Source organism: Mobula birostris, chromosome 8 (assembly GCF_030028105.1).
Source record: "Mobula birostris isolate sMobBir1 chromosome 8, sMobBir1.hap1, whole genome shotgun sequence".
Classification (NCBI taxonomy): Eukaryota; Metazoa; Chordata; class Chondrichthyes; order Myliobatiformes; family Myliobatidae; genus Mobula; species Mobula birostris.
This window is the reverse complement of record NC_092377.1, coordinates 139,890,506-139,902,220: the sequence shown is the minus strand read 5'-3', so window position 1 is coordinate 139,902,220 and position 11,715 is coordinate 139,890,506. Positions and strand designations below refer to the sequence as shown.

The window sequence follows — 11,715 nt, the reverse complement described above, 5'->3', positions numbered from 1 at the left end:
TGTATGTTTGTTGTTGCCTGAGGATGGAATGTGCTTATAAAAAGAGTTATGACTGCTTTTAGAGATAAGCCCCTAATAGGGGCTACTGTACTCATTTTCAGTCTACTCAAAGTGAAACGTAATTGTTTTTTGTGTTGCCATAACACTACAAATAATCAAACAACACACACAAAATGCTGGTGGAACGCAGCAAGCCAGGCAGCATCTATAGGACGATGTTTCGGGCCGAGACCCTTCGTCGGGACTGGTCTCAAACAATTTCTGCCCCGCCCCCCCCCCCCCCCCCCCCCGTATCTAGGCAGTAACGTGCTGACTTGCTGTGGGGAGCATATCGTAAATTCAGTAGCATTACACTGCTTTGACTGTCAGCAGACAACTAATAGAGCATGTTCGTTTGAGGAGAATGTGTGCCACCCAAGGTAAATAGCATTATGTGCTGCTTAGACTTCATCCCCGATAAAGCCGACCCAATTTCTGATGCTATTAAAAGAGGATTGAAGGTACAACTGAAATAATGTCAGTGCAATTTGCAATCCAGCAGTTGATGAGGGCTCTGGGGTAAATGATAGGGAGTACTGTATGTCCAGGGATGGTAGGATACCCTGAGACCTGGCCTATGCAGTTGTCTTCTAAAGCTAAAGCTATTTCAGGTAATCTGCAAGGCAGGGATCCTGTCGTTGTAATGTAACATATGTTGAAGATTAATTCCTGGAATCAAACATAAAGCAAAAAGATTTATACTGCAAACTTTTATTCTGCCGTCAGTGTAATTCAAGCCTCAAATGACAATGATAAATCAAATCAGAAACTTTCATTACTACATTCAACCGCTTGTGTTTTCCTTGCTGGAGAAATCCCGCCTCCATCTCTCATTGATAGGACATCACTTCATGTCAGTCAACCAACGTATTCTACAATTCCTGCAAAGGTAGGACAGGACGCTTGAGTAAGCGGGCACCACCGCCCAATCATCAGGCGGACATGTGAGAAACGGCCTACTGATTGGACAAAGTCATCAATTGCCGCAGTGTCAGCTGTCCGGTGACGCCCACCAAAGCCGGCTACGTTATCGATTGGTGTTTATCTATGTCAATCGAAAAACGGAATCTGCCGGAAACACCCGGGAGGACCAGTTCAGACACTTGATTGGGTGCTGTTGCTGTCTATTATGGGCAGAGACGAGAGGTTGTGATGGTGGTGAAGGCCTAGCGCGGCCTGTTGGGCGAGGATGCCGGGCGTGTCGCCCAGTCACCTGCTACTGGGGGTCCAGGTGGCGTTGCTGGCGATCGCCGCGTTGCTGCAGGGCCTGTCGGGCTCTGCTTCGTCAAACGGCACGGCTGAGCTGGCCGAGGGGGAGGAGGCGGAGGCGGAGGCGGTGACGGTGTCGGTGCCCGCGACGACGACGACGACGCTGGAGTACCGCGATCCGCGGTCCCCGCTCGTCCTCTGCAGCTTCCTGTGAGTGTGGACCCCGACCGAGTCGTGGGTTCCGCAGGGGCAGAGGGAGGGAGGGACGGGACAGGACAGGACAGGACGTCACCGTCCTAGGGCAGTTGGTAGAGGACGGAGAAGGATGGATGGGGAATGCGGTATGGATGAGGTGGATGGAGTGGGAAAGGTTTTTATTTGTTATTTCCCAGTGATTCCCTCACAAAGGATCTTCTATTACTATAGGACATGAGTTTATTCATTTTCCCCACCCTTGAACATGAGTGTTCCTTCTCATGATGCACGTCTGGGACTCAGTGTCTGAAAGAGTGTCAGAGGCAGAAGAATCCCAACATGAGAAAATCTGCAAATGCTGGAAATCGCAACACACACACACACACACACACACACACACACAAATGCTGGAAGGATTGCTCAGAGGCAGAAGATCTAGTCACATTTTAAAAATATTTGCATGCATGGTTGAAGAACTCAGACTTCCTTGGCTTCTGACTGGAAGGCGGGGTTAGAAATTTTCCTTGTTTGGCACAATCACTTAGGACTGAAAAACCCCTGCGGTAAATTTTAAATTTCTCCCCATGGGCAACCACCATCTCAACTCAAGAAGCTCAATCCCAGAGTCCTTAGCCTTAAACATTAGCTTGGGATCTTACTGAAGGTTTCCCGCCTCTTTGTATTTACCAGTAAGGGCGCATCAGTATCGTGGAGAGTTATTCTGGCTGGCCTAGACGGTCCTGGAATGAGTAGTGGTGCCTCGAGCTGTGGTAGGACCTTATTGTACTGTATAATTGACAAGTGGATGAGGGAGGAGAAGCCATGGCATGAAATGCCTCAGAAGAGTTTAACTTGTGGCAAAGCTCTGCATTCAGCTTTGCCCTTTGTCAAAGTGGTCAGTATTTCACTGTACTACTGAATTATAAATTAATTAAAATACTACAAATAAAATTTTGAATCGATAAGTACAATGCCCAAATACTTAAAAGATCTATAAGCACCAATAAATCATACATTCACTTAATTTTACCTTGTTTTCATTGCAGTTGTTAAGACTGCTTTGAAATGATCAGGTTATTTGATGTTCCAGCCTGGTGCAGAATCTGACAGCAGGACACTGGAGAATCCAATAACAGGATCAGCACTTTGTGCAAGAATTTCAAACTTCCATCACTTAGTGCTTGTTACTGCTGCTTAACAGTGAGAAAAACCACACCAACCATTGGGCACCCATTTCAGATTTCAGCCAAACTCTTAAGGGGAAAATAATTCCTCCTCCAACCCCTCTAACTTATTCCTATGCCTGATTGTGTGAGACACCTCCACCAGTGGAAAAATGTTTTTGTACAATTTACCCTATTGATCCACTTAGTACCTCCAACAGGTCACCCTTTGGCCTCTTCCGTTCCTGGGAAAGTATCCAGCCTATCCAATCTCTCTATGCAACTGCTGAATCTCCTATATTATCAATCTGATTGGGACACTGCAGACAAAACAAAATGTTCATCGAAAATAAAAACCCACTCTCCTCCACTTTTGCTTCCTAAAGCTAACGTATTTTCTCTGATGAAGGGTCCTGGACATGAAATATTAACTTCATCTTTCCATAGATTCTTGAGTGTTTCCGGCATTTTCTGTTTTTGTTATTTAGAATGCTTGTCGGGTTCTGAAGTACAGGTTGAGCAACCCTTATGCGAAATGTTTAGGGCCAGAAGTGCTTTGTATTTCAGATTTTGGAATGTTTGCATCTATATAATGAGATAGCATGGGGATGGGACCCAAGTCTAAACACGAAATCCATTTACACTACACTTACAGCTTATGTAGAGCTAGTGTGAAGCTCGTAGAGGTGGCAGTCTGCTGTTGGAGCACAATCTGACATGATGGAGCTGAGTCCCTCACAAACTGTCAGAGCTGAATGACCACCCGCCCCTGACCGTGTCTGTTACCAGGTTCTAGCGCAGCTGATGGCTTCATATCCGCCATTGTTTTCAAGCAGTCGCCGCTCCACATCAACTACAATGGGGAGGGGGTCGTTTTACACAATATTTTCTAGTTTGACATAATATTTTAATAATTTTATGCATGAAACAATAATATGTACATTGAACAATCAGGAAGTTGGCCTTTCAAGTGGACAATCAGTGACTAGGATCACCATCATTCCCGACTCTGAATTTGTGTGCTACTGGAAAGCAGTCTTTGTCTTGTACTTGTTCACCATCACACACCTGTTATGATGCAGCTATTCCACGTGTTAGGTTTGCATCATTGATGATCTTGGCAAAATTATCAATGAATTTCTCTGCTGCTTCATGATCAGCAGGTGCTTTATCACCACAAATCTTTAAAAATTTAATGTCATGCCTTAAATTTCTGCAACCAGCCTGCGGATTGGTGTAAGATGGTGGCGTGTTTGTTTGCTGTGGCTTCTACAGGGTCAACAGGAGGTGCTGTTGCCCTTTTTAAATGTATTTTTTTTAATGATTGCAAGAATCTGCTAGGTATTAAGAATTTAAAGTATTGTATGTCTACCCCATCAGCAAGTTACTCGGCAGAGAAAATGAAGTTGCTGTGCTGTATCAAAGGAGGTGTACAGTCTAATAATGAGTGACTGTCGTGGTCGCTTTCCTTGTGATTGCAAGACACTTTTGGACATTGATAATGTTGAATGCCTCAAGTTCGATTCAGTGATTTATTGGCGGAGAGCAGGGGAGATGCATGGCCTCAGTCATTTGTGAGAACTGGGCCTCGAGCCTCAATATTGCCTGTTTACAGCTGCCAGGAGAGTGGTGACAGAGCCGGTGTGTTCCACCAGGGGCAAAGTGACACAGTGTCCAGGCCGGAGTCCCCCCCCCACAGTGTTCACTCTGTCGAAGCCAAGCTGTATAGTGGTCAACTACAGAATTCTGTGGCATTCATGGCTCGGGTCTGGACTATTTTTTTGCATGGCTGTATCATACTGATATTTTTATGTGTTTTCTATCTTGTATGTGTTTTTGTGTTGTGTGACTGTTGGTACTGTGTTTTGCTCCTTGGCCCCGAAGAAATACTATCTCTTTTGGCTGTAGCCATAGATATTTAAGTATAGTTGAATGACAATTAAACTTGAATTAAATTGAATATTCATATTACCTTCAACTTTCAATTCATCATGATAAATCTTTGCTTGTTTCATGATTAGCATGCTGTTAAGTAACACATGTTCACTCCATTGCTGACACATCCACTCTTTCAATTCACAGTAGATCTTCATATTACACTTTATGCAGTATTTTTCTATTCTTCATTTACTTCTGTTCATCACATATGTGAGGTCACTTCTCAAAACTGCCTGGGATGCACAGAGACCTGCACGTTGCCTGGGAACCTTCCCAGTGCCTTGTGGAATGTTCCATTTGTGATGCTATGTCGCTGCGCAAAAAAATTGTAGATTTTGGAGGTTTTCGGATTTTGGAGTTCAGATAGGGGATGTTCAACCTGTATTAACAATTCAGGTTTAAAAGATTCAAGGGTTATTTGTTATGCAACTCTGAAATTCTTCATCTATCAGAGTAAAAGTAAGTTCATATTTATTAAATAAGAGTTCCAAGTTTCTAGTTTGTTAAACAATATTTTGTAGATTTAATTTAGCACTGTTTTCCTTGCAGGCCAGATGAATTTGTTGAATGTGATGATCCAGTGGACCTTCTCGGAAACACAACAGCATACCAGGAACAAGGATATGGCTGTGTAAAAGTAAGGAAACTACATTTTTGTTTTGGACACAGTATAAACTGCAGGAAGAGACTGCAGATTCCAGAATCTGCAGCAAAGTACAAACTGCTGAAGAAACTTTACTGTGTCGTGCAGCATCTGTGGAGGAAGAGGAATTGTTAACATTTTGAATTGAGTCATCAGGACCAATCCTGATAAAGGTTTTGATCTGAAACATTGACAGTTCCTTTTCCCCCAACCGCCCTCAAACAGATGTTGTTTGACTTGCTGAATTCCTCCAGTAGTTTGTATTTACTTTTACTTAATTTCTGTCTTGGCTTTTTGTTCTAAGTTGTCAGCTTTCATTATGTAGATCAATAAAACTCCCAATCAAACAGCACATGAGTAAAGTATTATACTTGAAATGTTTTCTGCTAAAATACGCTGACTTACCCAAGTGTATCTAGAACTTTGGTTTTTTTTTCCGGGTTTTGGATATTTATATATGGTGGTGAAGCTGCCAGAATTATCCTCTGCTGGCGGGAGGAATTTCTGGTCAAACATTCAGCTTCTGATAATTGCATAGAGTTCATAATCATAAAATTAGGCAGTTTGTGGCAGATCTGTTTACAGGAATCTGCTCAGTGAAATGGAAAGAGTGAGATTATTTGAATTGCCATTGTGTGGTCATAGAATTCAGTAAGGAAGAGCAATATGTAAAGGGAATTCTTGATGTAAGGGTTGTGCTTAAGACCAATCACCTTTCTAGTCCAGAAGAAGGGTCTCGGCCCGAAACATCGACTATTTATTCATTTCTGTGGAAGCTTCCTGATCCACTGAGTTTCTCTGGCATTTTGTGTGTGTTACCATTTTATATGTGCAGTATTAAAATTGTAGAAAATCGTGTGTAGAATAGAGATTTATTCCTGACAAACATTGCTGAATGTGTCTCACTAATATAAACACAATGCAATAAACGCTAATATAAATACTCAGCAGGTCAGGCAGCATCTGTGAAGAAGAAAACAGTTAATGTTTTGTGAGCTCTGATGAAAAGCCTTTGATCTGAAATGCTAAATCTACTTTACCGTCTAGAGACTTTAAATGATCTATTGAGTATTTACAATGTTCAAACACATTAGACACCCAGAACTGTTTAGTTTTAATCTTTCACTCTTTCACCAGCACCACCACTATCCTCAGTATGATGAAAATGTTACCGTGATTGTTGCTGAAGGGCCAGAAGTTAAATTCATAATTCCCCTTTTACTTTATCAACAGTTTGGTGGCCAAGCTTACAATGAAGTGCAACATACCCCAGTCCGCTGCACTGCACTAAAGGATATTGAGTGCGCTGGACCACGCACTTTCCTCAGAGGGAATGTACCATGTATAAAGTAAGACATGCATATTTTTTCTTTATTTAATTAACAAGAACAGAAGCTGTTGCTGAGCTGTGTAATTTAGAAACTAGGGTGACAGGACTGAGAACTGGACAACTACTCTTGAATGGGTCTGACCAATATCAATAGAATTCTGGAAATACTTAACAAGTAAGGCTGCATCTGTGGAGAGTGAAGTAGTTGGTGTTTCATGACCTCCCAACTTTGGGTGAGTTCAGATCCCCCCCTCCCCAACACTGCTGTCATTTTTAGTGGCAGTATAACTATTGGATCATTATAAAAGAACATCTTGTGATGGGCATCTGCTCCTCTTACCCAGTTGATTTGTGGCTCCAGGCCTGCACCAGTTAGGCTGATTCCTTGCTGCCCTCTGAGAAGGCCCAATGGATAATTAAATAGAGCCAAAACATAATAAAATGGAAGAATCACTTTGCATCAATCTAGGTATTGAACTATTGTACTCAAGCAGTTTTGTCAACCTCACAGACATTGGGAATATCTACATTAAGATAAATGGGACATATTTGTAAAGTTATACTTTCCATCCAATGTCTGGACCACTCCATCAAAATGGTTGGGTATGACGTGTCTCATTGTCAGGATAGATCCATGGGAAACAGCAGTGGAAAACACAAGACGTGAGGATATAGGAACACGAGTACACCATTTGTCCCATTGAATCTGGTCTGCCATTCAATTATGGCTGTTTTTTTAAAAAGCGCAGTCCTCTGTAAATGCACTAACCCAAGAGCAGCTGAATGACAACTGGCTTGTCTCCTAATTCCTCAAAGCCTTTCTGGTCCTTGCAAGGTTTTCATACATGCAGTTCCAATGTGCACAACCCTTGAGGACAAAGCAGCCCCATCTACCTTGTCGACACAGTCACTCCTCGACTATTAACTGCAGTATGCACCATTTAAAGATTTTTAGTAAACTACCACAGGTTTTTGCACAACTCTGTCAGTGTATGTCCTTGAACACCAAGAGAGAGAGGGACACTGGTGATTCAGATGCCCTGAGCAAAACAATGCATTCCCAAGAAAATGTTATCCTGCCTTGGAAATATTTCATCATTTAAATTTCACTTGTCACTTCTAGAGTTTCCTCACCAACAACATGATGGTCACTGGCCTTTGAACTTGTTACTATAACTAAATCCGGGCTGGGAGAAGTTGCTTAGCTAAAGAGAAGAGGATGCTGCTGTTTCCATCAGGTCCCAGCAGGAGATGCCAGTAGGGATTGGGATCCAGGGTCTGTCAACACATGGAGTAGGTGTTGCCCTCGCTGCTAGCATTATTTGTGTTCCTGAGCCTATAGGCCTTAATGCCAGGTGGTGCGTCACGCACCCTGGGCCACACCCTGCTGTACACCGTCCATTGCTAAGTTTGTTGCCAGTTCCTGGCATGGCAATGGGGATAGTGGCAAGCTTGGGCTAGGTTCCTGGCAGGTGCTGCCATCAGTGAAGTATCTACAGTCTGCAATTCTCTAATACTGTACAACGGTTCCCAACCCTTTTTATGTCATGGATCCTTTCCATCAACAAAGGGGTGTGAGAACCCCAGGTTGGGTACCTCTACTCTAATGATTCCTTCAGCAATCTCATGCCTGGGAACACATCCCTAGCACTAAGACAGGCACTCGTGAACACTTGTTATTATTTAACTCTTAAAATAATTATGTTTGTTTGAAAAACTTTAAAAAATTGTCTCAGGTATGGTTCATGACAATTAAATAAAACACAATGCATTTTAAACAACTTAAAATTACTTTAAGTATTTATGGGAAAAGACCATGGCACTGGGACTTCAGTCTCACACTTATTGGAAATGTATGCACGGACCTTGCAGAACTTTAATGTTCAGAATCAGGTTTAATAACACTGACATATGTTGTGAAGTTTGTTGTTTTGCAGCAGATGTACATTGTAATACATAATAAGAACATTTATAAATTGCAATAAGAAATATATATAAAAAAAATAATGCAAAAAGAGCAAAAGAAAACACAAAATAGTGTGGTAGCGTATATGGGTCCATTGTCCATTCAGAAACCTGATGGCAGTGGGGAAGAAGCTGTTCCCAAAACATTGAATGTATGTCATTGGGCTACTGTACCACCTCCTTAATGATGGAGGGCATGTCTGGGTGATGGGGGTCCTTAATGAGAGATACTGTGTTGTCGAGGCATCACCTTTTGAAGATGTCGTCAGCACTGGGGAGGCTAGTGCCCATGAGGGAGCTGGCTGAGTCTGGTGCATTGCCCTCCCCCATCTCAGATGATGATGCAACCAGTTAGAATACTCTCCATGGTCCATCTGTAGAAATTTGCAAGATTCTTTGATGACACATCAAGTCTCCCCAAACTCCTAGTGAAATATAGCCGACGTTATGTGTTCTTTGTAATTGTATCAGTATGTTGGGCCTAGGATAGCTCTTCAGAGAGGTTGACCCTCTGGAGCGTGAAATTGTTCACCTTTCCACTCCTGATCCCTCGCTGAGAACTGGTGTGTGTTCCCTCGATTTCTCCTTATTGAAGGCCAAAATCAATTCCTTCATCTCACTACGATGTCCAACACCACTCAACCATCAACTGTCTCACTCCTGTATGCTGCCTCATTTCCATCTGAAATTCTGCCAGTGATAGAGCTGTGCCGAGCCAAACTGTTTAATGTTAATGTATAATCTAATCCACAGATGAGACTAAAGTCTTAGGTGATGAACTGAGTAATTTGCTGTGAGTTTATATTAATCGAGCTCTTGTGTCTGTTGCCTTGCAGGTACACTGGACATTACTTTGTGACAACCTTGCTCTATTCCTTCTTCCTGGGCTGCTTTGGCGTTGATAGATTTTGCTTGGCACACACTGGCACTGCAGTGGGCAAGCTACTGACCCTCGGAGGGCTGGGGATATGGTGGTTTGTGGACCTCATTCTACTCATCACAGGAGGCCTGATGCCCAGCGATGGCAGCAACTGGTGCACTTACTACTGAGGCTGAACTCAAGCTAAATTCCATGACACCTCTATAGGCTTGGAGATAGGGCAGTGTGTAACAGGTGCCTGTGTATCTTGTGAATCCACCTAGTTACCTTTGCAGACTCTTGCCTGAGTCCCAGGCCCTAGAACTTGTGCTTTTTGTTACATTTTCCCTTTCTGATTGATTCCTTCAGGCATGGTTAAGACAATGGACGTTTCTTGTAAGATGGATTAGTCATGTATATCATTTTTATGAAGTCTGTAAATAATGTAAATTGTGCAATTGCACTTTTCTCTCCTGTACTTTGCTTAATTTACAGTAGGAGAAATTAAGTACACCCACACCAAGACAGATCTCCCTGGAATATTCAAGTTAGAAATCATGATCTACAATGCTTTCAACTTGTTTCTGGGTTTTGAAGCTGGTTGTAGCTGCCTGTAACTTCAGTGATTTCAACACAAAGTTGTGGTGTAAATTGTGCAGGAATTAAGGATACACAGGGAAGGTGTAACGTGGTCGGAAGAAAGTCTAGAGCTGCTAACAAATTTGTTTTTACCTGCATGATGTCCACCACCAGAGGGTGCAATGCCTCATCATTTAGCAGCCTAGAAAAATACAATAAAATATTGACTTTTTCAGAAAAATGTTCTTATTTTGTGTTTTTAATGCTTTCATTTTGCTATTGTGGTTTACCATGATGGACCAGACTTTAGGAGTTGTAGTGGTGAATGATACAGCCAGTTATGTAAGGGTTCTGTTGCTAAGAATTGACTGCAAACCAATTTCTCTGTAAATCAGAAATGTTTCTGCAGCAATTCATATTGCATACATTTGCTAAAGCCTTTTCATTGAATAATCACTCTAATGCCACTCATCATTAATGGAACATCTATTGTTTCCAGTCATTAAATGCCAGGAAATACTTTTTAGCTTAAAAAATGGTATAAAAATATGTGGCAGCATTTCCGTAGTCAGATTTCCACAAGTAATTTGTAACCTGGGAGTCTCTATATACTTTTTATTTTGTTCATTAGTATCAATATCCAATTTATCAATGTGTGCCAGATACATGGTCACTGTCAAACAGCTATGATGCCAACGGGCTTTATTTTTAGCCGCTGTGTCTGTATTCTCATTGTTGGAAACGTTGTCATAACTTAAAAATTGTAGTCACAAAGTTGTATCATACTTGAATGCAAACCTGTACCAGGAATGGAAAATGATGCACTTTTCATTATTTGCCATCCATCTGGTGTGTTCCTCATTCTCTATCAATTCTGATAGTATTGTCAGACCTTTTCTTTTTGTGATGACATGGCTGTTTTCATGCTGTCTAATGGATCTTACTTAAAGGCCATGTTTTGTCTTGGCCACACAAAGGTTAGCATAGTTTCACTAAGAGAGTGCTGGCTCTGATCCAAATTAATTGCTAATAAGGGATAGTGATTTTGAAGAAAGACATTGATCCCATTTAAGATACACCAATCATATGCAGAGTCTGGAGATTTTCTGTCCCAGAATCGGGCTGGTCTTCTGCACTGCTGATTTTATTGATAATTATTACTCTGGCTTGTATCAAAGATTTAGTATCATAGCTGTATCTTTAACCTGTAATCTAAAATTTCAATCTTCAGCTAATAGTCATCATTTGTGTGTAACTTTAAATTACCATACCTGTATTGTTTTAACACTGCAATTTGCAAATTTGATGTGTAGGAAAAATATGAACATTCTAATAAGCTATTGTAAACCAGTGAAATACATTCTTCCCTTGAATTTCTGCCCTAAACATGCTATCTTGGAAAGTTCCTATCACCAGTATTTTGTTTACAGTACTTAGATTCTTGCACCTATGGGACAAAGAGAATACACAGGAATTTTTGGCCAATGAAAGGAAGGTACAGAGGTGGTACAGGAGAGAGGGTGGAGGCTGCAAAGTGAGTAAGTATGCAGAACAGTAAAAGGAGAGGCTGGGAAGTGGAGACAGTTGAAGCAGCAGAGGACGGATGGTCAAACAGACAGGCAGAGGGGAAACTTAAGTTCTGAAAGTTAGAGATATATAGAGGTAGAATATGAGGGAAGGGGGATAGGAGAACCCACTGAATTGCTCAGATTTATTCTGCTGTTCAATGAAATTGGGACATAACCATATACAGACATCCCACCTCTCCTGGAAGTTCCAGCAGTCTCCCCGCATA

The 11,715-nt window shown here is 41.8% G+C and overlaps 1 protein-coding gene across 1 annotated transcript; it reads left to right on the top strand.

The window, feature by feature from the left end:
* Nucleotides 1-1,117: 1,117 nt before the first annotated feature.
* tm2d2 (TM2 domain containing 2) lies at nt 1,118-10,161 on the top strand. The gene is made up of 4 exons (XM_072266473.1): nt 1,118-1,458; nt 5,094-5,181; nt 6,421-6,536; nt 9,319-10,161. Exons 1-4 carry the CDS (start codon nt 1,229-1,231, stop codon nt 9,530-9,532), a joined length of 648 nt encoding a protein of 215 aa, XP_072122574.1. The 5' UTR covers nt 1,118-1,228; the 3' UTR covers nt 9,533-10,161.
* Nucleotides 10,162-11,715: the final 1,554 nt, after the last annotated feature.

Bases quoted from the DNA above. Each gene is read 5' to 3' on its own strand.
- tm2d2 (XM_072266473.1), top strand. From the start codon at position 1,229: ATGCCGGGCGTGTCGCCCAGTCACCTGCTACTGGGGGTCCAGGTGGCG. The intron at 1,459-5,093 runs GTGAGTGTGGAC...TTTTCCTTGCAG, and splicing joins CTCGTCCTCTGCAGCTTCCT to GCCAGATGAATTTGTTGAAT. The intron at 5,182-6,420 runs GTAAGGAAACTA...CTTTATCAACAG, and splicing joins AAGGATATGGCTGTGTAAAA to TTTGGTGGCCAAGCTTACAA.